General features: G+C 41.1%; 1 protein-coding gene across 2 annotated transcripts in view; it reads right to left on the reverse strand.

Moving 5' to 3' along the window:
- The window catches only part of LOC124795419 (CREB-regulated transcription coactivator 1-like), a 372,101-nt gene extending 347,072 nt beyond the window's left edge, over positions 1-25,029 (reverse strand). The window contains exons 1-2 of one of the 2 annotated variants that reach the window (XM_047259442.1): positions 24,773-25,029; positions 19,745-19,855 (exon numbers count right to left, since the gene is read on the reverse strand). In XM_047259442.1, coding sequence (XP_047115398.1) covers positions 19,745-19,855; positions 24,773-24,988 — 327 coding nt within the window. In that variant the 5' untranslated portion in view covers positions 24,989-25,029. The remainder of the gene's footprint in view (positions 1-19,744; positions 19,856-24,772) is intronic. The other variant, XM_047259443.1, reaches the window with a different exon arrangement.
- Positions 25,030-27,970: the final 2,941 nt, after the last annotated feature.

The following is a 27,970-nucleotide window of genomic DNA, read 5'->3' on the forward strand; positions in this document are numbered from 1 at the left end:
CAACATTCCTGCAAACGTCGACAACTGCAGACACGCCCTCTGAACGAACAGTACGGCATTAATGGAAAAAGATTATCACACAGAAAGAAGACAAAGGGATATTGACGGGAAAAAGTCGCAACAACAAAAAATAATTAATACAGAGAAATGAAATTTGGGGAATACATTTGTCTGGGAACAATATTTAAGTGATTAATATCGCAAGATCGCAGGTTAATGTAGTGCAAATGTGAAATGCTGGTACATTAACAACAAGTGTAGTCGCCAAAATGTTGTATGCAAGCAGGCAAACGTGCATGTATAGTGTTGTATAAGTGTCGCACGTCAGTTTGTGGGATGGAGTTCCATGTCGGTTGCACTTGGTTGGTCAATACAGGTATGGTTAATGCTGGCTGTGAATGGCACTAGAATTGTTATCAGATGAGTCCGATAGAACTCGATTGGAGACAGATCTGGTGATCGAGCAGGCCAAGACAACACGTCTATACACTGTAGAGCATGTTGGGTTACAACAGCAGCATGTTGGCAAGCGTTTTTCTGTTGGAAAACACCACCTGAATGCTGTTCATGAATGACAGCATGACAAGTCGAATCTGTTCCAGCGTAAAGTCAAGCGCCGGCACGGCAGTCGGAAACGATAGATCGGAGAGGGCTGTGAAGAAGACGTCAGCCAATAGCACTCTGACCGAGCCGGCCGGTGTGGCCAAGCGGTTAAAGGCGCTACAGTCTGGAACCGCGTGACCGCTACGGTCGCAGGTTCGAATCCTGCCTCGGGCATGGATGTGTGTGATGTCCTTAGGTTAGTTAGGTTTAAGTAGTTCTAAGTTCTAGGGGACTGATGACCTTAGAAGTTAGTCCCATAGCGCTCAGAGCCATTTGAACCACGCTGACCGACCCCTCTCTAGGACGACAACGCGACAGCAGCGGCCTCTCGGCGAAGAGAACGTAAGCTTAAAGACCAGCGACCTACAGAAGCATCCGCTGTATTACCTCACTTGTATGGGGATCGTTATACTGAAGGACTTTGATTATATTGCATGTCGCCCTTTGCTTGCGACCCATCTACGTGTTTCTCGAAGTATTGTCATTAATTCATTTCGTAATAAAACTCTTTAATGCGATTCGCTAGAATTGTTGTCAGCGTTCGGAGAAGCAGGTTTGCTAGTCACAACAGAATCACCAGATTGACCTATTGATTCGCAGTCACGGTACGTGGGATAACCACGAGAGTGCTCCTGCTGTCATACGATATCGCATCCCAGACCATAACTCGAGGTGTAGGTCCACTGTGTCTAATACGCAGACATATTAGTTGCAGGCCCTCAGTTTGCCTTCTCCTAACCAACACACAGTGTTCACTGGCACCGAGGCAGAACCAGCTTTCATCAGGAAACACAACGGACCTCCACCCTGCCCTCCAATGAGCTCTAGGTGAAGACCACTGAAGTCCCAAATGGCGGTGATTTGGGTTCGGTGGTATGCACGTCTGGCTCGGGGCTATCCTCGAAGTAACATACTTTTAACAGTTCGTTGTGTTTCTGTGATGCCAACTGCTGTTCAAATTGCCGCTGCAGATGCAGTACGATGCGGCAGACCCACACGCCGAACACAATGGTCTTTCCTCTAGGTAGCGTCACGTATCAAGAGCCCGGATCTTCTAGCGGCCGCACATTTTCGAGACCACTGCTCCCGGCAGTCATGTACAGTGGTTCCTAGTGAGTCTCTCTGCAATATCTCAGAAGGAACATACAGCTCCTTGTAGCTCTATTACGCGACCTCGTTCGAGTTAAGTGAGGCGTTGAAAATGGTCTTCGTTGCGGTAAAGGCATTCTTGACTAACATCAACTCATCACGCCCAATATCAAAGGTAACAGCATGTATTTAAAGCAAATCTGATCTGGATCCAAAGAGTGGCGCTAGCGCCACTCTCATGCCACTGGCGCGAAATTTGAACAGCTATCTTTCACATGTAGAAATGCGCCTACCATGTCTCAAAACTCCATGGTCGTTCTTTTCCGTCAGTAAATGAAGACGATGGCCGAAGAAGAAAAGACTGGTAACTTTGGCATCTATAAATTTCGATGGTGTTCACCTGATATCCTCTTTATGAGAATAGACTATGATATGGAACACAGAGTTAGGTTGACAGTTGTCAGAAATTTTGAAATAAACTGGAAATCTTGCATTTCGTAAATAATTTGATCGACAGCACTACTGAACTCACATCCACCTCTAGCAAAAGCCTTTAATATACTCTGATTTCAAACATAGGACCTACGTGGAAGAAAATAACATTCTACGTGCAAATCAGCATAGTTTCCGAAAAACATCAATCACTTGAATGCCACCTCACACATAATAAGATCGATGCTGTGGACACGGCACCAGATTTTCAGTAAGACATCGCCGCATTCGAAAGGAATTACGAAGCAGCACGTTCTCCTGCCTGAGGAGTCAGTTAACAGACACTGAAGTAATATTTGGTACGCCCAGTAAAAGGACTGATGCTGATTTCATACATTAATGATTATTTCTAAGATATGGGAAACTTCAATTTGTCTACAAAAGAGACTGCATACCAACTGCCTTACCGGCCTAGTCTTTGTTGCTGCTACAGTGTTTAGGGCACATGTCGAGTTAGAGCCTTCAATGTACAAAAGAAGACGGTGGGAACGGTCGGAAATTGGACTGACGAGAGAACGTAGGAAGAAAGTTGGAAAATCTTAACTGTAAGAAACAAAAAAAGGACATTATCTGATAAAGTGTATCCCGGCATCACTATACAATGCGGAACTGCCCACTAAATGTCCCGAACGGTGGACCCACCAGTATAAAAGGAGGCGGGAGTATTGTGTTGTCAAGCAGAAACGAAGTATGGATCAGTGGCTTCGATCGTGGGCTAGTCATTGGATGCCATCTAACTAACAAATCCATCAGGGACGTTCAACCTACGAAGACCAGGCAGACCTCATGTACTGACGGAGAGGGATCATCGAGCACTGCGGAGGATGGTTGTAAAAAATCGCAGAGTCAGCGAAAGGAATCACTCTTGAGTTCCAAAGTGCTACTAGCTGTCTACCTAGCACACTGACCTTGAATAGGGATGGCATACAATGGGCGAGCAACTACTCATAAGCTACACACTTCTGTAGTCTATAAGCGACGCTTGAAGTGGTGTGAAGGGCGAGCCACTCGACAGTGGATGACTGGAAACGAGTGATTTGGAGAGATGAATCGCGCTATACCCTGTGGCAGTCAGATGGAACATGGGAAAGTGCTCATGCAGGGGCCCACTGGATGGCACGTTAGGGCTGGCATTCGGCAGAGGCTACAGAGAGCCAAAAATCGTGGCCATATAATGCAGGGGTGACCAGCAGCCCAGCACAGGCCACTAACCCATTAAAGTCAATGAGGAAGACAGTGTCACTCAACACAGAGCCCTTTGAGATGTCATTCTCTTGGACCTATGGGGAGCTGAGAAGGGCTGACTACCCAGAACGACTGGTGCGATAACAACAAATAAAAATCAATATAGGAGGCCTCATAGGCCCCAGTTGTGGAGTGTGTAATGACACCAAGCGGTATGATACGACTTATGCAGGTCAAAAAACGACTGCAACAAGATATTGCCATTTAGAAAAATCCTGTCGGGTTGTGTTTCCAAACTAAGCAGATGGTCTGTTGTGGATCATCCCTTCCAAAAACCATACTGATAGGGAGACAAGAGGCCCCAAGATTCGAGAACCCAGCGTAATCTGTGGGTAACCATTCTTACAAGCAGCTTATAGGATATGTTGATCAGGCTAACTGGCTAGTATCTGTCTAGAAACGTTGCGTTCTTGTCTGGTTTAAGGCTTGGGACAATTATGCTATCTCAATACTGCGAGGGAAAGGCACCTTGGAGCCAAAGGCAGTTGGAGACCCTGACATGATGTTGACTTTGAGGAACATTTAGGCATTGGATCGTCCGACTGCGAATTGAATCAGGGTCTGGGGTGTGTTGTGGCATGAGACAAGAGCCTGAATTAGTTACCAGTCACAGTAGGGTTCAGTATAGGATTCAACCTGCTGGGGAGTAAAACCTAAGAAGTTGTCTTCATCTTGTGAATGGAAAGGTAGTCAAACAGAAAGAAGATGCTGATACCATCGCAAAATTGGTTGCACGGCATTCTGCAAGAAGCAATGACTTGTTGTGAAACCACTCTGAAGGACATGACTTGGAAAATTTGGTGAACGTTGGCAGTCCATAAGACCATTACTGAGAAAAACTTTAGTCCCCAAGGAGGAGGCATAGTTCTTCCAGATTCCTTCTTACTGCATTCAATTAGACAATGAACCTTAGCACGAAGTCATTTACAAGTGACATGGTTGGTTTGTGAATGACGTCCTTTGAATCATTGCACTGCTTTTAATCGATAATGGATAACTATCGCAATGTCTTTGGTCCATTATGGCACCAGCAAATGGTGGTGGTGGGTGGTTAGGGGTGTGGTTGGGGTGGGGGCCTATAGAAAGGGTAACAGCAGTTCCAGCAACATGGACAATCACATCTGAGACACCTTGTACAACGTCATCAATGCAATCCAACAGAGCGATGGCAAATGTCACAGCAGAGGTGTAGAAAGGCCAGCTGGCCCTGCAAAGTGCCCATCAGGGTTGTCGGTCTGTCGGACGGTGGCTATGAAACAACAAGATCACCGGAAAGTGATCACTGTCATGAAGGTCGTAGTATAGTGACTAACGTAGTAAAGCCACAAGATTGGGGGGAGAGGGATAGCTGCCATGGGCAGACCATCACTGAGAAGGCACAGATCATGGTCTGTGAGAAGCTGGTCAATTAGAAGGCCCCTACAAGATGAAGTGATACTTCCCGCCCGGGGGCTGTTGTGCACTGAAGTCCCCAAGAAGGAGAAAAAAGGGGGGGGGGGATGATGTTGGACAAATGTGGTCAACTCAACGCAAGAGTGGCCTACCTGGAGGTGGGTAAATGCTGCATATGGTAATCACTGAGGTTGTTTGCACCCGCACTGTTATTCCCTCCAACGAGGTACAAAAGGGAATCCATTCACTGATGATGTCCATATGAACCAAAGTACAGACCCCTCCAGATGCCCTCTCAAGACCAGCACAGTTCCAAGACAATGCTCAATAACCATGAAGCACTTACCAGTGGAGTGCATTTCTTGGATAGCAATGCAAACTGCAGAAGAAGAGGAAATAAGGTTAGGCATGAAGGGACAGGAGACCATTTCCTTCAACTGCTCAGGTAAAGATGTCAGTGTTAGTAAAATTATTCTTGGACCCTTTTTGTACACATCTGACAAAATGTATGCAACACCACTGGAGAGTAGTCCATAGCTCTTCATCTGTTTGGAGTGTAAGATCTCTGTGGAAGATAATTCCTTGGACTATGTTCAAAGTTTTGTTTGGGACAATGGTCACAAGTATGTCATCTAGACAGTCACATGCCCGAAGAGCTGTAGATTGGGCAACAGAGGAAGTTTAATCAATAACAAACCTTTTCACATTTTTCCCAGAGACTCAACTTCCCCAAATTTGTCTTCAATGTTTTTGACAAAAGATAATGTAAGAGTATCCCATCAGTCTAAGTAGATACCCAAGTGATGGATGAAGCGTTTCACTTATCTCTCTTCCCATGGTGTAGCCAGGGAAGGAAATGTCATGGGGTTGTGTCTCTCTGCATTCTAATAATCTTTCCATCTGAAAAGATTGTTCGGGCCTTGTGGCCACCAGCAGAAAAAAAGTCTAATTCACTTCATGAGCAAAACTTCTGCCATGGTACCACCCACTCCAAATGGGGCCTCTCCCCACAGGCACCACCTAGCCATGGCAATGGTTACATAGTCATTAAACCATTGCCCGGAGTCCCCATGCCTCCACCATGACAGGCACATACACCTTGGCTTGCGTGGGGTGTTTCCAACTCAGGTGCCAACAGTGTGATCTCTGCATGGTATAGGAGCTAGCACCATGCAGGTACTTTAAGAGCCCCCCCCCCCCCCCAATCACACACACACACACACACACACACACACACACACACACACACAGAATGGCTACTGTGCTGGGTTCTGGGTGTAGTACATTTGCAAGAAAGGCACAAAAAGTTTTAGAATGCTAGAAAGGAAAACAACAAATGCCCACAATCACAAACCAGATCCAAGCACAATTGGCACTAAGAAAGCCATCCAATGGAAAGAGAGAGAGGAAAGAAGAATAGCAGAAGGATAGACTTGCAGCACCAAAAAGGGCAGTAGCACTGCAAGGGTTGGAGTCCTGTGGTGGCCAAGTATATACTCAAAAAAAGGGATTTGAGAACCCTTGGTGGAGGGGGGGAGGGGGACGTCACTGAGGAGAGACAGATCAAGATCGGAAAGAAGCTTATCAATCTGAAGGCCACGACCAGGTAAAGAGGTATTTTACCCAACAAGAGGTGGTGTGAACATTCAAATCTCTAAGAAGACCCCACGGGAAGAATTGTTGGATTAGGTAGTTACCACTCTCTTAAGGTGCCTCTGATGTTGTAACCTGTACGTCTGATCAATAAAAAGTTATAGAAATTTCCATGAAAGTTTCTTGGCCAGTTTGGATGGGCCAATTAGTCTTTTTGCAAAGAACTGTTGAATAATTATTATAGTCAGTATTCATGGCAGAATGGGAAACCATTCCTCTGCTTCTATCAAATTGGGCAAGTGGCAGTACGAATAAGTCTGGGTGTACGCACAACCAATACACACCATAACATTACCATTTATCAATTCTGCACACAATAGGCAAATGATAGACTAATAATGATATGTAGGAATCACAAACACCTACACAAGTTTAGCAAACACTAGAGAATTGAACGTTGACATCCATGGCAGTGACAGCCACAGGATAATTTAATGCACACTCTTAGATGTAAGCATTAACGAGATTGTATTTATACAGCATAAGGCAGAAAAAGATGTGCAATAGTATGTGAAGGGTTCACATAAAGTGAATTAAAAGAGCAAAAAATAAAGTATAGATGAGAAGACCAAATGTTTTTACTGTTGAAGGCTAGCCTGATAATTGTGCACCAACTACTGCATAGGAGGCAAATTCAATGAAAAATTGAGTCACCGGAAAAAGGTGGTAGCCCTAAACATGCAAAAAGAGCAATAAAATGGGGATAGCAAAATAAAAGAGTGAAGACAAGAAACACCACCGGAATAAGAAATTCCAACAGTGGAAATAAGGTTGGACAGACAGAAGGCAGATTAGGGTTTCATGTTCCTTCAATGAAACGTCAATAAGAGACAGACAAGCTCTGGTGTGGGAAAGACAGGGACATCAACTGTATACTCTTTAAAGCAACAATCCCAGAATGTACCATAACTGATTGTAGCAAACTAGAGAAAACATGTATGCTAGAAGATTTAGCCTAATTTTATTACTGTGTGTCCTGACATCTTACGATATTTATAAGTGACTAATCGCTTCCACAAGCACTTGAAATTTCTAGGTACATTCCGCCTACCAATATCTCTCCTTTATGTGATCGATACCAAGTGCTAAGCATGGGTAATTTGCCGATGAGAATTTCTATTTTCAACATACATGTGCTTACAAGTGTGATAGTTCAGCACAACTTAATAATATTTCAATTGTGAACAACAAACTTAAAAAATATAAATAAATAAAATAAAAATCAAGGATATGATACTGGGGATGAGAATAATTCCATCTTAAATATCTCAAAAATAACTTTTGTTACATTCATGTACTATTGTTTTGGATATGGATTTGGACTGGAGTCCCAACAAAGTACTTTTCTAAACAGATTTTATTGCTTTTATCGCACCAAATTTAAATTTTCCTTCCTTAAATTTCATGGTAGTAAGGTAGATTAGGGTGTAACACAAACTGCAATGAGGTTTAATGCAAACTGGGGTTGGGGAAGAAAACTGCCATTGCTTTTTTTTTTTTTCTGCTTCAAGCAATTTAAAGAATCAAGAAAAACATAACTCAGGAAGACTGTATGGGGATCTAAGCCCTCATCCTTCAGTACTACGTCTTACCACTTCTCTGATGCTGATGATTGGTTTGTGGGGCACTCAACTGCATGGTTCTCAGCACCCGCACAAATTCCCAACCTTTGCTCAGTCCAATCTCGCCACACAAACACCCAGTCATCTCAAGGCAGATGAAAATCCCTGACCCCGCTGAGAATCGAACCCAGGACCCCATGCTCGGGAAGCGAGAATGTGACTGCAAGACCATGAGCTGTGGACTCTCACTGCTCATCTCATTCAGGTAGAGTGCAAGATATGTCTCCTTGAAGCACTCTTTCATCATAATATTTTAGTTAGTTCCACAGTCAGTAAAACATTTTTGGCTATAGTCAGGCACTTTATTTGAATATGCAGATTATCAACAGTATTGCTCTCTTTTCTGCGTGAAAGTTAGATTCATTAGACGAAAGTGCAGTTTTTACTCTATTCTTGTGTTGGTGAATATCTCTATTACTCTCAAACAGGAATGTATTGTTAATAATTAATTTCATGAGAATAAATGCACTGCAAGGCTGTCATTAATATACCTAAAAATTTAAATAGACACCTTGAAGGTATTCATGTGTGAATTCCACATGTAATTCTAATTACTTTCATTTGGGGAATGAACACTCATAATTGCATTTTGATGGAGAGCCTCTCCAGACAACAATATCAGATTCATCTACACCAATGTTTCAAAGAATAATGATGGATGTGGTTGTGCTTAATGGGATACCAGCTGTCACACTGGAATGAAATTCAAGCTCCCTAGGGAACTCACAATTATGACAACTGAGCTTTAGGCTATTTTTCAAGCCCTTCAATACACTGGGCAGCACTTGGATTCTGAGTTCTATTGTCCTTTTTCATTCCAAATCAGTGGTGGAACTACTAAGACATCTGCACAGAAGAAGATCCAACCAACCAACAGCACATGACATCATGAATCTGATGAAGACAGATCACAACTAGTATCAGGAAATTACCATGCCGGGTAAAAACACTGTGGCATACCTGAAAATGAAACAGTAGACAACCAGCAGAGTATGATGGAATAAGGGGACACCTGGAATTAACAGCTACATATCTTTCAAACACTTTTAAATAAACACTCAGAGTAGTGGTATGCAGGTGGCAAGAGACCACCAAGTACAAAGGCAAAGATTATGCCAAAATAAACCTGGTGCTCAATCCTAACTTCCAGCTCCAATAGACTCACGAATGCTGTAAGGTACCTCATATTCAACCACCCCATTGTGCAAATTTGAAGAAGATGTGACCGTCAAAACAAATCTTTTCTGGCTGCAGGAACAGATACAAAGTTACAAGCCATCTTCTACAACACTGAGTTACAATTGGTTGCTGTTTGCCGACATGTATCACCATACTGCTTGGTTTGTTAGGCTTTCAGGTTTTCATCAATATGCACACACAGTTTATTATCTTTTGTTTCTAATCTATATTCATAGTAGGTGGGACATTTTTGACAGCAAAAAATTGGATGAGCCATGTACTGAAAAAACTTCTACTGCAATGCTGTTTCCCTCTTCCTTTCTTTTAACACCATGTCTCTTGATGTTACCTGACCAATAGCTGTTGCTAAAAGTGTGCGAAGTTTGAATTATTTTCTATACTTCGTGTATGACAATGTTTAAAAATGCACAGCAACAGCTCCACACAACAGAGACATTAGGACCCTGGAATAGGTCAGTTATAATCCTCGGTGTGGGCACCATCTGCGGAGGATGCAGAGGAAATACAAGGGACACATTCCAGTAGTGGAGATGAAGATCCTGACAAGGGAAGTGAGAGACCTTCCAACCAGCAATCCCACCCGAGGGTGGGTGCCAGGAGGAAGACATCCCTCATTTGCGAAGAGGATGGGGTATACAGGATGGTCAAGGAATTGCCGAATGGCAACTGCGTTAAGAAACCAGGAGTTGGCTCTGTCATATTTGTGGAGGGGGACTACCCGGTTCTTTGGGGAGACTGTCGATGAGACTAGAGTGAAAGGCACTGATACCCAGATGCACTCCATAATGATAAATAAGTTAAGTAGTTTCAGAGTGGAAGAAGCCGCTGAGTCGTGAGAGTGACAACCATAATCTAGTCTTGAAACCAGAACATGGTAAAGATGGACAAGAGTAGCACAGTCTGCATCCCATGATGTGTGGGTCAGGAGGCGGAGAGCATTAAGCTTCTATCAAAAATAAGGCCCAAGAAACGGGCCTGTGCTACAGCCTCTAGGTGCTGGTTGCCTAAATGAACCGGGGTGTATTGTGGGTCAACAGCAAAAATGAATAACTCGTATTTTGGAGGGAGAAAACTGGAAGCCATGGGTAAGGGCCCAGGCAGTGGACTGTCAGATGGAACGTTTGAGCTGCATTCAGCTTATGCTACCGGGTGAGAGCTGCATCAGATGCAAAATTGTTGACATACAATGACGGGTTAACCAGAGGCCCAACAGAGGGTACAAGCTCACTGGTGGCGACGAGGAACAGCGTGACACTTAACACAGAACCCCATGAGATACCTTTCTCCTGGATCCGAGGGGTGCTGAGTGAAATGCCAACTCTAACTTGGAAGCACTGGTGTGATAAAAACTGGCGGATAAAAATTTTAAGGGGGCGGGGAGAGGGGGGGTTACAAAAGCTCCAGTCAATGGGGTAACTGTTACCGCGCCAAACTGTGTCATATGCCTTACGTAGTTCAAAGAAGACCACAACAAGGTATCAGCGTTTAGCAAAATCCTGTCTGATTGCTGTTTCCCACCTGAGTAAATAGTCAGTTGTAGATTGTCCTTACCAGCAGCTAGACTGACATCAGGACAAAAGGTCCCGAGATTCGAGTACCCAACATAATCTGAAGCTAACCACCCTCTCAAGCAGTTTACGAAGTATATTCATCAGGATAATTGTGTGGTAGCTTTTGAGAGACACTGGGTTCTTCCATGGCTTAAGTACAGGGATAACTATTCTGTCTCACTATTGCGAGCCACATGCAGTTAAAGACCCTGAGTACATGTTGCCTCTAGGTAACGTCCAAGCTTGGATCATCTGGTTGTAGATGGAATCTATGCCTGGGGTCAAGTCATGTGAAGAGGTAAGAGACTGAAAGAATACCCATTCAGTGTTCATTATAGGCTTAAGCTTGGCAAGGGTTGAAACAGGAGGGTTTCTTCCAAATCATCATTTCTGCCAGATAAAGGTAGCAGGGTAGGGAGCAGATAACAATGCTGTCGCAAAGTGTGTCATGAGGTGTGCTGCAAGGACGAGTGGATCAGTAGGTAGAGCACCCTGCAGAATAAGACCCTCGACAGCTAATTGTTGCCGACACCCCAGAAGGCTACAGAGCTTGGACCAAACCTGGGATGAAGAGGTATAAGTCCCCAGGAAGGAAACATAGCACTCCCAGCATTTCTTTTTACTCTGCTTAATATGATCCTTAATAAGGGGCCTATATGCCGCTTGGCGGCAAAGGAACGATAGAATCGCCAAAAAGTGGTCACTGTCACAAAGGTGACCAGTGTAGTGAAACTAACAAGAGCAGGGGAGATCATGAAATCAACAGCAGAAAAGGTGCCATGAGCAGCACTGAAGAGGGTAGTGGAACCATCAATGAGGAGACACCCATCAGTGTGTAATAAGTTGGTCAATTAGAAGACCCCTACTCATCGAAGTGGCATGCATTAAAGTCCCCAACGAGGAGATACGGGGGTGGGAGTTGCTGTTAAGGTGGTCAGTACAACATAAGGAATTGGCCTACCGGGAGAGGTAGACATTCTAAATGGTGATTGCTGGGGTCGTCTGCAATTGTACTGCTGTTGCTTCCTGGTATGAAGTGGGATCCAGTCACTGATGACATTGGTTCGAATTAAAGACCCCTCCAGATGCTACTTCAGGGCAGGCAAGGTTTCGACAGAATGCCCGATAACCACAACTTTTGAGAGGGGTCAATCAAGGAAGCGCATTTCTTGAAGGGGCAGAATGCAGAATAAGAGGTAATAAGTTGTTGAATTTCCAGCATGTGACTGTAACATCCATTGCAATTCCACTGGATTATTGCGTGGCAAGAGCCCAAGTTAGGTATAAAGAAGTTGAGGTGAGGTGTGAGAAGGAGGGGGTGAAGCCTGAGGATGCCTTCTCTTTAGAACTGACCTGCTTCTCCCTCACAGGGAGGGAGGAGGTGTTATCAGTAAGAAAACAGGTGGCAGCAATGTCCAGATTGGCCACAGGATTTCTTCTCTGCCCAAGGAGGAGTAAGAGGTCGACGACGAGTTCCTCGAGCTGCCGGTTTGGGGAAAAGGCAAGGAGGAACCGCAGGGGAGGGCGAGAGGAAAGGGATATGGGACCGGGGTAAGGAAAAGGTGGAGGGGGAAAGGATGTAGCAGTGGCAAAAGTAGAAGACATCAACAATGGGTGGAGTCAGTCATATTTTTGATGAATCTCAATATTAGATAGGCGATCCAGAGACTTATACTCTTGGGTCATCTCTTCTTTTTGAAAGCTGGACAATCTGGAGAGGGTGGTCATAACAATTTACACACAAAGATGACAGAACACAGGGGTTTCCCTCACACAGTGGGTCCCCATAGTCACCATACAGAATGTCCACCGTATAACAAGTAGACATATGCCCAAAACACAAGCATCGAAAGCACCTCATGGGTAACGTGAGGTGTGGCTTCACGTCACTTTGGTTACACATTCTCTGGGAGGATATCACCCTAGAAAGCCACAATAAAGGCACCAGTATTGGAGCAGTTGTCTTTATGGCCCTTCTATACAGGTCTAACAAAATGAATGCCGCTTGGCTCCAGATTCGTCTAGAGTTCCTCGTCAGTTCAAAGGACGATGTCTCTTTGAAAAATTACTCCCTGGACCATATTCACACAATCTTGAGAGTTAATAGACAATGGAACATTGCCAAGAAAATCACAAGCACACAGAGTTGCAGAAGCAGCTTTGATCTATGGGGAGCCCAATCGTATCTTACTGATGGACTCCACTTCGACAAACCTGTCCTTGATATTCTCCACAAAAAAAACATTGGCTTTGTGGCAGTGAATGTGTCCCCATTTGTCCTAATACAGACCAGCTAGCAGGGAATGTGTTTCATCCCAAGATGGCGAGCCTGGCCCTCCTCCCATTATGTAGCCAGCGAAGGGCAGGCTGCAGGGTCATACGAAGCATCATTCAATGGTACGATACCATTCAGAGAGATGGCCGTCTGAAAACGGCCAAATTTTTGCAACTTGATATGCTTCCTGCATCAAGCACCAGCCCTGATACCACCCACACCAATCAGGGGCTATCACCATGGGCACCACCCAGCCACAGCAAGAGCAATCTGACACGGCGGCTTTTCCTGGAATTTCCAATGCTCTAGGATGACAAGCAACCACTCCTTGGCATACATAGGGAGGCAACAGTTCAGGTATCAGTAGTGTGATCCCTGTGTTGTCAGGGGGCTCAGCCACTTGGGTACATGACAGCCCCACCATAAGGACTGGCTACATGTGCTGGTGACCTAGTGGGGCTAGGGCAGAGAAGGAAGAGGTGAAGGAAGGAAATGCAGCCCAGAAAGGAAGAAGGGGCTGCAACAGCTCGGAACCCTGCGTGCGCCACGCACGAATTCACGGAAGAACTGTGAGCCCCCTGCGTGTATTGTTGTCTTAACCTAAGGCAAATATATAGTAGTAACCAAGAAACCTTGGCAACATCTGTAACTGCATAATCAATACATTTCATGCAAAAAGTTCCTCTTGATACTGGAATTATAACGTAAAAGATTAGATCAACAATTCCACCAGCAGCAAAAGATATTTGGATAAAAAGTAAAATTAATTAAGTTAAGTGTTAATGTGTAACTGCTTAAAACTGTTCTCTCAGTAACGGGAACGTTGTACATAGTGGATTGGAGCAGCTAAGAGAATAGCTGAACATTTCCTTAGCTGCTGCTCAGAATGGGAAGAAGGAAGAAACATTAGAGTTTAACATCTCATTGGTATTGAAGACATTACAAATGGAACTCTGACTGAACCAGAATGGGGAAGGAAATCACCCACAGGTTGTTCAGAGGAACCATATCTTCAGTGGCAAAACTAAAGGATCCAAAATCTTGATGATTAGATAGATATCTAGTACAGGGAAGGTGAAGTTTAACAAGCTGACAAACCACAAAAAGGAAGACAACAAAAATTATCTGAGGTATAAAAAAATGGTGAAAAGTGTCACCATCAATGTGAATACTGAAAATTGGAATCACACAACACGCAACCCCTACAGCACATATGGCAAATAGTGTTTTCTATATTTTTTTTAAAAAAAAAAAAAAAAAAAAAAAAAGAGCATTTGCCACAGCCCAGTCAGAACATAGGTAACATAGATTACCTGACCAGCAACAAAATAAAATGGACTACATGAGAGAGACTGTACTAATTTCAATTGCATGCCACAGATGATTAGCAGAAGCAACTAGCCATACACAAAACAGAGCTAATACAAGCTAAGTTTGTTGCAAAAACTTTTATCTTTCATATAAACGGAAACGCATGGTTCTTCCAAGTGCGGAGCGTATACCTTTTCATTGCAACTGTCACAATAACCCACTCATTCCAAAACTTCCACATTAATACGTGGTTTAACTTCCATGGCAGTAATCAAGGTGCTGACTCCAGCATCCACTTGATCATTAAGATGGCAAATAATGTCTTGGGACACATTACGCCACACCTTCTTGACCTATGCACGTAGTTCTGTAAGAGAAGTTACCTGACAAGTCTCACAAGTCACATCTGAGCTCTTTGTATCCCACACGTGCTAAAGTGGAGACAAGTCCAAAGATCATGCTGGCAAGGGAAGTTGTTGCATATCTTGCACAACACATTGAGTTGCATGCTCGGTGTGTGGGCAAGCGCTATCCTGTTCATACAATACATCATCTTCCTGTCATAAGAACACTAAAGGGATGGGTCTAACAACATTCTGCGTGTATTGCATGCTGGTTTGTGTTCCCTCCAGAAACATCAAAGGTGAACGAGAGTTTTAGCTCAATGCACCCGAGGCAATAAGGCCAGGAATGGGGCCAGCGTCTTGGATGAATACAAGAGAGCACTACCACGTCTATGTTGTACACACAAACAACAATCACTTCTATGTAGGCAGAATCTGCTTTCATTGCTGAAGGACACTGTGTGTCATTCCATATTCCAAGAGGTCCTCTGATGGCACCAGTTGAGCCGTACATGTCGATGCTGAGGCACAAGTAGAAGATGGGTTAGAGGCGTGCATGCCCACATTCCCACTGCCTATGAACTGTTGACATCAGTCTGTATTGACATGCCTGGTAACTGTATGATCTGCCACTCCTGCCCTTACAATACAATGATCCTGGTGGGCATCTGTGTTGCATGGGTGTCCAGATCATCATCTACAGGTGAAAATGTTCACATGGCCCACTGATACTAGCAATGTTGCACAACTGATACAGCACATCCAACTCGCGTGGCATTTCTCCGAAACAACTATCCCGCCACTCAGAAGGCCACAATTTCACCCCTTTTAAACTCATTCAGTTGCCTGTAGGAAGGACGAGTGCATCTCCACTGTGTGGTTCCCTGCTTGCTTCACACGTGTGCACGACACTGAGGCTTCTGGCTGTGAACATTCCTTACTAAATGGTAGACACAGGTGGCACTCTGGTACGTATGCCACTAAGCCACGGATCTAAACTCTCAGAAAAATAATGTTCTCTTCAATGCCTAAAACCAAAGGAGAATTTAATATGATTGATATAACAAACAACAAATGAAAAATTTTAAATGGCCTTGTGATACTCTACGAATATCTAGGAAACGAAAGTCCTGTAGTAACTGTAGTGTAGTTCGAAAGAAAGGAACAAAGTGAAAAAAAGTCGTTAAGGCAATTACACCACAAAACAGAGGCATTTTGCAGCTACTGAGCTATTAACAAAAGAAAATTGTGTCTGTTTATACAATGGAGAGCCAAAGGAACTGGTACACCTGCCTAATATCATGTAGAGCCCCGCGAACAAGTGGAAGTGCCGCAACACAACGTGGTATGGACTCAACTAATGTCAGTATTGGTAGAGGGAACTGACACCATGAATTCTGCACGCTGTGTAAGAGTACAAGGGGGTAGAGATCTCTTCTGAACAGCACATTGCAAGGCATCCCAGATGTGATCAACAATGTTCATGTCAGGGGAATTTGGTGACCAGCAGAAGTGTTTAAACTCAGAAGAGTGTTCCTGGAGCCACTCTGTAGCAATTCTGGACGTGTGGGGTGTCACATTGTCCTACTGGAATTGCTGAAGTCCATCAGGATGCACAATGTACATGAATGGATGCAGGTGATCAGACAGGATGCTTATGTCTATGTCACCTGTCAGAGTCTTATCATATCAGGGGTCCCGTATCTCACAAACTCTACACACTGCATACCATTACAGAGCATCCTCCAGCTTGAACAGTCCCCTGCTGACTTGCAGGGTCCATGGATTCATGAGGTTGTCTCCATAACCGTATACGTCCATCCACTCAATACAATTTGAAATGAGATCCATCCAACCAGGCAACATGGTTCCAATCATCAACAGACCAATGTAGATATTGATGGGCCCAGGTGAGATGTAAAGCTTTGTGTAATGTAGTCATCAAGGGTACACGAAAGCCCATATCAACAATGTTCCATTGAATGGTTCACACACTGACATTTGTTGATGGCCCAGCATTAAAATCTGCAGCAGTTTGCAGGAGGGTTGCACACTTCTGTCACGCTGAAAGATTCTCTTCAGTCATCGTTGGTCCCGTTCTTGCAGGATCTTTTTTCGGCTGCAGCGATGTCTGAGATTTGATGATTTACCGGATTCCTGATATTCATGGAACACCTCGGAAATGGCCGTAGGGGAAAATCTCCACTTACTCACTGCCTCAAAGATGCTGTGTCCCATCACAGAATTGCTGACTATAACACCACAATCAAACTCGCTCAGATCTTGATAACCTGGCATTGCAGCAGCAGTAACCAGTCCTAACAACTGTAACAGACACTTGTCTTATATAGGTGTTGCCGACTGCACTGCAGTATTCTGCCATTTACATATCTCTGTATTTGAATATGTATGCCTATACCAGTTTCTTTGGCACTTCAGGGTATTTCTTATATTTTATGTGCTGCTGCTCTATGTGTGAGGATCACACTAAGTTTTAATAATTATTGGGCCTAGTCAATAAAAACACCTCCACGGCAGAAACGTAGCAGCACAACACAGTTTAATCAACAGCTACCACATTTCAGTAATTGTGGCAGTTACAAGTAGTACAAGGCCTCAAGTGCTGTTTTAGGATTTCAAAGTGTGTGCATTTGATTCGTTATCTCATGCGATTGCATATGGGAAATCTTCCGCTTCCACAGTTCTACTTTTATGCTGGAGTGATGAAGTAAGAAATCAAAAAATATCTGAAAAGAAGTTGATCATAACACGAAGTAGCCAAAGAAAGCATCTCTCTTAGATATCGCTTTATTTATGAATCATGCCAGCATTCAATATTACCCAAGAAAACCAAGAAACAATCAAGACATCTCATGGGAGCCTGTACTGAAGCCTCTTCCATATGATCCCAGTGTCTAATTGTGGTGTCTCATCAGTGCCAATGTTGGAGATGGAGTGCTTCTTCCGATGAAAGAGAATGGAGATAGGAAGAACAGAAGGAAGCATCCATAGCCAGTTGCAAGAACAATTTTGGAAGAGATTTGAATTCCATTCCTTCTAAAAATAAACCAACTTCTTAACCACTGCACCACTTCACTAACACTTATGCACTACAGCATTTCTATTTCTGTGAAAGGCTGTCTAATATGTTTAATTCCAGCAATTCAAAATCAGTTTATGATTAAACGTGACTGTACGTCTTTCATTAAGCAACAAAATCAAAGAACTGTACCTGCATCTTTCCAAGAGATGCTTATGCAGGGAAGGTAGCAGGAACTTTCACAAAAGAATAGTAGGCACTCATTTGCTGTTAGTCGACATATCATTAAAACAAAAAAAAAATTCAACAGACTGGGGTAAATGGTGAGTGTGCTTGGGATCTAGATCCATCATTACATCATGCCTGCTACATGGCTACCCAAATACAAGCAGCTCTTAAAGTGGTCTAATATTTCCAGACGCTTAGAATAAAATATTTTAGTTACAATCACTGAAGTGCAGATTTCTTTCTTTTGCCAAATAACCCACCTGTGGCACTCGCTCCAAGCCTTTAAGCTCTATTCCTACAATGTTATTGTAGAGAAATCTTCTCAATAAAACATACTGTGGAACACTCACTGAGTAATTTGAGAGACTGGATAAGAGCAGCTGCAGTACTTTCAAAAAAAATTTTCACAGTAACACTCAAACTAGCTCCCAATAACAAATTTACGGCATCTGGCACAAGAACACCCATCCGATTACTAGAGATATATAGTAGACTAGCATTAACATGGAGTAAATTGTCTGTTACTGCCAGTCAAAAATGATTACAAGTCTCAATTTAATTTGTTTTCAAATGAATTTTACTTTCTACAGTTTGTTTTTCTGGCGTGGCAGAGAGATAACTGCTGAAGACGAAGACAGAGAACAGCACATTGAATCCAAAAAATTATGATGTTAGAAAAACAAATGCACTTTAAGATTCACACAGTCAGAGTATTAATTTATCCTCTTTACATTCTGGCACCACTTTTCTTCCTCTCTCAAATGCAGCACTGGCATTCTACGTTGAATGTCCAAAAATGTTTTGTCACCTGTTCTATACATCTTTAGTCAACCATCTCCTTCATCTTTCTACTGACTTTTAATCCTCTGTCTTTGTATATAATTTTGTCAGAAAATTTTGTGTAAAGTTTTGCAAATGTTTCTTTGTGCTTAGCTTGCTCTTCCTGTTTCCTTTGATTGCTTGCATTATTACAATACTGATTGGTCTCTCTCTGTCGCCCCCCCCCCCCCCATAATAACCATTACCCTCTGATGTAGTTGCCTCTGTTCTCTGCCTCCTCACCACATTTTCCAACTTAATGATAAATGACAAACCTAGTGATATTATTACTCACATTCATCAATGTACATGAAGTTCCACGGTTGATGTCAAATTTGTATTTAAATCTCCTTTTTTTCTTGACTATCAAAGGAAACAAAAATTAGCTACATTCCAAAGGCTTGAAATATGCTGATCAGTTATTAACTGGTCTGTCAAACAATCCAATCACTTTAGTCATGCACAGAATTATATTCTTTTGTCAATTTTTATTTACATCAAAATGTTTCTGTGGTATAAAATGAAACATTACTGCTGCTATAAGCATTACACACACACAGCACCAATAAGTACTGATTTGAAGAAATTAACTAAGGCACTCCAAACATTATTTTCAATGACCAAAGAAAGCAGCTGTTAAAGTCAGGATGAAATGCAAAGAAAACTTGCAGGAAGAAGGGACTCCTACTCAAATTGATTTAGACTATTTTCATTCTCATCCACACTAACATGAAGCAAGCATAAGGAATTCAGCTATATTTTACATTAGCGCCAGGAGAATAACTGTTAATGTGGAAGCCACAAAACGTTGCAAAGGAACTATTCCCAAATGGGAGAACACAAAAACTACAATGAAGCAACAGCATACTTCTAACCCCTACCTTCAAATCTACTGAATCACTTCCTATGTGGTTGACATTGGGCAAAGAGCCCCCAAGGAAGCATTCTCGAGATTGATTAATGAGAAGATGCTGCTTAGGAAGAGCATTCACCTAGAACATAAGAATATGACACAGCTACCAGTCATGATTACTGTAACTCTGGTAACCATCTGGCACAGTATGCTCTCCACACACATATTGCAGATACAGAATTTATGTAAATAGCTTATTGTTAAGTTACTGGAAATGAAAAACTGTGGTCATTGTTGTGTATTTAAGTCCCATGGAAGGCAGGAACTTAATACAAAGTATGTCACTGGCAATGGCATTTTGTACACTGACCTTTACAATTACTACGTAGGAAGTGGAGCCATGTATTAAAATGAGAGGCGTTTTCTGAAAGAGACAACAACAAAATGTTGCCTATGAATAAACAGATCAAGCTCCAAAGTAAGTTAAGCATCTCAATAATAGAAATCTCTTTTGTGGATATTGTATTTAAATCTGTAGATTTGGAGCTTGGTGATCGCTCCAAACTTCATGGGAAAATATAGGGCCTACCAAATAAATTACTGAGGAGGGCAAAGACATGTACCAAAGCCATTTAGAATGTCAGAATCTCTAATCTTTATTGTAAAATAATTAAGAATACTATAGCGTCATCATATAGTAAACAAAGAATATGCTTGGGGAATATCTGAAAATGTGTGTTACTGGATTGAAGACCACCTAGCAAACAATATCCAGTTCGTCATTCTTAACTGGAAGATATCATCAGAAGCAAAAGTGGAAAAGGACCATTACTGTTCACGATTTATGTGGATGACATTTTAGATTAAGTCTGTAATCTGTGTTATGTGTAAATGACACATTTGTATTAAACAAAGTCAAACTGTCAGAAAATTATTATTTGGTCAAGTACTAGAATATGACATTCAATATAAATAAATTTAATGCACAGAGGACTCGTCAGACGAAAAGTTCCAAAATCAATTTACTAACTACTGGTGATCTAAGTAAATCCATCTACTAAAATGACGTATTTGTCCACAACAATTTTGGATGGAAATATTACATAAATTTATATGTAAGGAAGTTACAAAACAAACAGATTTATAGGAAAATCTGAATGAATCCGAATTTACCTATAAAGGAGATAATTTACAAGACCTCTGTTTGACCTCTGCATCAATCTGAGACCTTCCCCAAACTAGTAGGACTGTCGAGAAAGAAAATTCAGGGAACAGTTTGACAATTTGTCACTAGTTTGTCTAGTCAGCATGAGAACATAGAAATGATCAGCTAACTTCAGTAGCAGATAATGTTACCAAAAATATATTGTACATCTTTGGCAGCCTACTTCAAAACATCTGAAATCGAGTGTTCCTAAACAACTCTCATAATGGTCATTGGAACCCCCTTGCATTTTTCATAATTTATGAATGATACGTATACATAATATGCATCAACATACTCACCGGAGACATGTCCATTATCTAATACACATTTTCTGAATTTATCTCTGTGTTTTAGTTTTTATGATGAAAAGTGTTTAAATATGTCAAAACGCTTTTAAATATGGCATGAATATAAACATTAGGGTACATTACTGGACTCCCTCTAACCACAACCTTTATTTGGCTTTCTCATTCATTGCCTTTGCCAACTCTCAATCACATAATTGTCTTTTAACCTAACCTAGGCCTTGAGCTACACAACAGATCAGTCTGTCACCACAGCCCAAATTTCAGGAAAGCGGGGGACGGGAGGGAAGGCGTTCCAGTACCACACACTAGCCAAACACAGGCATCATACATGTCTGCTACATATAAGATATATTCCACACTGAATCATTACGTCGCTCTCAACAAAATAATAAAACAGGCAGAAAAGGGCCTAAAATCCAACTCTACAGCTAGGTCTGTAGGTAAAGTGAATAGTGAGCAGTGTGTGTGTGCTGGGGAAATGGGCTTTCCTGTCATACAAATAATCATGAATTATTTTCCCGTCTACCAGTGTAATGCAGCATGTGGCGTTTTACGCAGATTCTGTTGACATGTGTTCCTTGCACTAATTAGTTACTTTTGTATTCCATATTGACTCATTTACTGGAAAATAAACTATCCCAGGTGTGCCCTGAGAAATGCACTGCCTCTCATTTGAAAGATGTGGTGCAGAAGGAACAGTGTAACATTGGAAAACCACCTGTAGGAGCTCCTTGTGACATAGTTGAGGAGACAGAGTGGGGACTCTACTGTTGTTCTTCACTTTATCAATAAACTATATCACTAATGAGGAAACTGAAAATCTATGGAGTGAAACCTCTTTGCATCAACAAGAAATACAACATACCATGAAGATAAATCTGCGAAATATCACACTATATTAAACTTAATTGTTTTAGTCATACGCTTCTCGCATCTCACGGAACTTATTTTTGAAAGCCAAAATGAACTTAACACAATTTTACTTAAAATTTAAAATCTCAACAAGACCTCAATACTGACATCTTATTAAAGTAAGGTAGTGCCACTCTTCACCATCACTTTCCCCACGAATCATGGGGCTGTAGCATTGCCTGAGGTCTCTAATGGGTTGAACATTCTATTGTGCAGTGGCTAATAATGTGAATATAAAGGAAGGGTTGTATAATAATGGGCTGAATAGCCAGAGGTCTACATTAATCTTTGGCAACATTCGATTCATATTTAATATTCATCCTTTTCATATATGACTCCTGATTGGTTCCTCCATATCAGCACAAATCAAGTCATAGCAGACATTCATTCCATATTTAGTGCACACTTCCTCAAAAATATCTACACAACTATAAATTAATAAATTCACAGGCCTGAAAAAATTTGAAGCGGCCACTATGTTGCTCTTACCCTGACACCTGGTGTGTCATCAAACATTAAGCAAGTATTACCCAATGCTCAAATGCACATCTTAAACTATTTCATTAGTTTCATCATTACATTATGTTCAACTCTATTACACACTAAATAGTACTTAAACAAGTGGTATGTACATGGCTCCAAATGTGTAGGTTACTTGCATATCATATCAATTGTGTGTGCTGCGCTGCCTTTGACTTTCCAAGACCACACACATTCCAATACACAACTGAGCCTACATCTCATTAAAGCCATAATTTGCATGCATCCATTCAAAATTGCAACAGAAAATGGACTGGCAGCTTAGTGCTCTCAGAATGGTTCTCACTGTTGGACCACACTGCTCATTTTTCTAGCACCAATGTCTTACCGAGTTTTATGAAGAAAGCGGGCTCTAACTCTTGCCATAACATTGTAATGCATAAGGAAATGTAATATTCAGTAGCATAAACAGTAGCATACATGTTTAAGCTTCTTAAGAAATACTTAGAGGTCAAAAAATTTGTGCCACACAATTTTTTTATTTGTGCCTGCCCATCACACCAAGTTACCAATCTAGGTAAACTTGGAAAAAGAATTAATTAATCAAGCCAATGGAACAATGCTCTATTTTTTGTAAGTAGGAATAATAATTATGTGAGATGTCTGTGGTGACAGACTGATCTGTAGCACAACACGAGGTCTAGATTAGGTTGAAACATGACTGTGTTTGTAGGTTGGTGAAGACTATGAATGTGAAAGCTAAATAAAGGTTGTGGTAACACTGCCTTGCAGTGCAGCCAAATGTTTACATCTGCACCATATAGAAAAATGCAGGGGGGGAGGGGGATGAGGGTGCTCCACTACTTTTAACCCAAACAACTATGACATCAGCTGGTTTCAGACTACAAAGTACCAAGAACACAATAGGACGATATGGATTGCACCAAGGTATTGTCGATTCCATGCTTTCCCAATCACCAGTGGAATGCACCAATAACACAAATTGTCTACAAAATAGTGTACACAAAATATATATTTGATGATTATTGATGTAGGCCTATGCTGCCTTTTTCTGACAATGAACATAATATTCTGTGTATTCCTAATTCCCAATGCCAATATTTTCCATCAAGAAAATGCATTTACTGGTGTACACTGAACAATCTACTTACACAAACTTGAAGTCATTCTAATGTTTAATATATTGCATTAAACCTGTGAAATATGGCCCAGCTGTGTTGCAATCTACAACTGTTTACAACACCATTAGTCAAATATAGTTTCACGTTAAGAGAATTCGTTTCTAGATCAGACCTAGATTTCTTATCACTTTCATAAATGCAAGTACAATTGAAACAGTATAACTTAGAAAATATCACGTCTACAAACTAAGTCTGGCTATATAAGAACCTGCCACATTCCAAAACAAACATTTAAATGCTCGAAAACATTTCTTTTGACTGGCGGAAAATAGAACGTTCTGCAGCGAAGTTACACAACCCACGACTCAAAACTGACAAACTACGGTTGTTTCTAATAACATGGATGACAATTACGAATATAAATCTTCCCTGCGAATCATTTGTTTGTACACCACATCATTTTCCCGGGCAATTTGTTCACTTTAGACATAGCATGCTGCTTGCTATAAATCGTACAGACGGTCACGGATAGGAATATTTCGAAACTGTACGCAAACTGTTTCCTTTTTTCAAATCCATAATCAGGGCCTTCAATGTCACGAACTTACACGAACCTTAACGACTGTCTCCCAAAATATTTATGTTCCCGTGTGTAACAATAAACAAACAGCAATTTTCAATGTTCTGTTAAAAAATAAATAAAATTTATTTATATAACAATCAACTGCTTCTTAACGCAGGCACATCACACAGGTGTCACTTGCTGTGATACCAAGACTGTCTCAATTCTGGCTGAGGCACGTCACATACGATATTCGCTACACGGAAAGGTTTTCGTGCTGTATTTATTAATAATATAAGAACGATCGTCTTTTATTATTGAGTTCATACGACAAGTGCCGAGAATTCAATTGTAATGTACGTCTGCACAGCAGGTTGTTTATATTATGACGGTGTTATGAACGACGCTATGCATAAAGGCAACAACAACCACTGGTACTACCTACCTTACTGGTCGCATCTGAAACTTCTTTCATTATCTGCTCGAAAGCGGCCGTTTCTTCTGCTTGTTTTTGATTGTGTAAAGCGATCTTCTCACTAAACTTTCTTGGATTCGCCATGATGGCCACTTTAGTTTTGACTTTCAAGACAAGGAAAATAACCAATGAAAAACTATTGACAGTGAATATTGTGGCATCTGTTGGTAGGTAAAAGCATTGCATCTGTGATATCACAGCGCCTTCTATATCATTACATGTATATGGTTTGCTCTCGCAAAACACACGAATCTCGAAAAAAAGTAGGCAAGTGTCAACAGGAGCACAATAATCGAATCATAATTGTAATTCAGTTACATCAGTGACATCAAGAAGTATTCAGCACGATGAATAGCAGCCTCTAGAGCAACAAAACAACACAGTTCACTAATCCCATAACATAGTACAGTGAAACATTAAGTTCTTACACATAGGACGTGAAAGAATTATAGCAGGCCGTAATAACGTATTACAGTAATAACGTATTTACGAATTGACTAATAGAAGTATAGTGGAATATTATACGTTACGTACTAGAAAATGGACTTATAACCGGAAACCTAGGTCGTACAGAATAATAAACTTTGTGAAACAAGGATGAAAAGTGTATCGTTTAATTATTACAAAATACATTAAATCAGAAGACAATAAAATCACAATCACCAAAGCCATACAATAAATCCTATTTTGTGTCTCGTATGATCCGTCAGTTACCAATGACTTGTTCCCTAACATTACGATTTATCGTGTAAAATGATCCATGGAACATGACTTGTCTCTAGGGACAGCAGACCTTGGTGCCGATCGGGTGCTCTGGGCTGGCCTCGGGTCTGCAGATCGCAGCGCTTTCTGGTGGTAGTCACGAGCTTATGGCAGCCTGCTATGTGCTGTTCGCGTGTTTTGGTTATAATGTGATTGTTTATGTTAATAGAGCTCTCATTTGAAAAATGTAAAAATGGAGATGCAATTTGTGCTCTGCAATATGTGCAGTAACAAAAGGTTACATCGCCATATTGTCCAGGCTACAGCAATGATAATTAAAATATCCGTAAAAATTAACCTTCCTACAAAGCCACACACGTCTTGTTTTTGTTTGGAGAGGAAACAGTGCTAATATGTGTTACGTAAAGCATGTAAACCAAATGAATTTGATTTATAAGGGGAAAAACAGTTTCTTTTAGCTAAGTGTTGTATATGACAAACTTTATTTCAGGAGAGTGAAAATCAGCTGAGGAGCTAAGGAATACAGCTTTCTATTTAACATGTAAATCCTTACTGCAGATTAATTTCAACATCATTCTGCATGACTTTTAATCTCGAACGCCTCAGACCTTTCTATCCCATAAATTTATGGGGAGAAAGTTCTTCTACTCTCATACCAAATAATAGGCTTCTCATTTATATCAAATTTCGTCATAATCGAAACTGATGAAATAATAAATTTATTTCTTTGAACAATCTGACGTCTTATTTGATGAGACATAGCTTATATAAGTTTATATGTCGTATCAAAGAAAGAAACTACTTCTTACTTTGCTATGCTTATCACCATAAAAAATTGTGCTTTGACAATTTCCTTTACTTTTTTAATTAACTGTCATTAGTAGTCACAATTTTCATTTGCTTATCAGTAAAAACTCTAATGGCAATCAGATAGCAAACACAGTTTTTATTCGAAAATCTCACTGTTGTATGGTGCTAAAGTAGTGTTAATAAAAAATAATCATGAATTCCTGCAACACAGTTCACACTTTACTGGAAATTTTTCATTCAAAACGCCTTTACCAAGAAAATTTTCTATGTCACTACTACTGAGACTACACACCATAAAACAATTTGCCCAATTTTCAAAATATTTCTCAAACAGACAAAAATACATAAAGACTGGTATATTATACATCTTGATCTAATAATAGATTCATGAAGCTAGCTAGCTTACATCACAGTGCCAGTCAACTGTTTCTGATTCTCCACTTAAGAGTAATACATGACTAAATACTTCTGCACCTCCATGATTGTGAAACATAATCACAACAGTCTTTATGTTATTGGCAGATTCAATACACTGAAAGGAACGTTACATGAAAATACAAAGCTACTCGGAAACTGCTTTCGTCAAATATGAACTTCTCGAGAGAACTATATAAAGTTCCGCTATTTAAGAATAAAATTCCGCTTCAGGTTAATGAAGAGAACCAGTGTCAATGACATATAGGCAGCCATTGGCGATAAACAAGGGATTCGGACCATTCTATCCACACAGTCCTCTGTGAGCGGAAACATATAGCATTAGTCCTTTAAGATAATAAGAACTGGAGCATTTTCTTATGAAAAGTTACTCGTAGGTTGGGGAGTAGTTTTTAGTCATGAGATGTAGTTCTGAAGACTCTTTTTTGTAAAGTCCTTTGTTATCGTAAACTAGGTCCTAAAAACTTCATTAGCGATCTACGCAGTTTTGTATTTGTGCAGATTGAATTGAGCAGCTCTTTGTCCTTTGCGAACGTATAAGCTCTCTCTGCCTGTCTCCTGGACGCATTACATGCTGCAGACCATAGGCCAGCCGCGCGCAACCGATCGGCTCAGCTGATCGGCACCAAGATTTGCTGTCCCTAGACACAAGTTGGAACACGAAACACTAACTTACGCAAAGACCGAACTGTGAAGAATATTTTGAAAAACAGGAACTCTGGATATAAAAAAAGGATGCAGAAGGAAATCAGCAAATTTTTGAGTTAATAAGAAAAATGTTTCTTACAATTAATGACAACATTGCTGGCAGTGTAATGTATTTTTAAAATTATTTTAATTTTTTTTCTTTTGAGCCTTCTAGGCAAAAACCACACCAGTATGTTGAAAAAAAAACTACATAAAACTGAATCATTTGAAGGTATCACCAACATCTCTTTCTGAAATTAATAAAATTATACAGTCTCTCAAAAACAAAAATTCATTTGTATTTGATGGCGTTTTCAACAGAATGTTAATACTTGTTCCCATCTAATAAGCCCTATCTTATGTCAAATATGTAAAGTATGACTAACTAAAGACAGTTTTTCAGAAAGACTGAAGTATGCCATTGTCAAACCACCCTATAAGAAAGGGGATAGGAGACATCTTAATAACTACTGACATCATTTTCCACAATTTTTGAGAAGTTTATGTACTATA

The sequence above is a fragment of the Schistocerca piceifrons genome, chromosome 4, assembly GCF_021461385.2.
Source record: "Schistocerca piceifrons isolate TAMUIC-IGC-003096 chromosome 4, iqSchPice1.1, whole genome shotgun sequence".
In the NCBI taxonomy this organism is placed as follows: Eukaryota; Metazoa; Arthropoda; class Insecta; order Orthoptera; family Acrididae; genus Schistocerca; species Schistocerca piceifrons.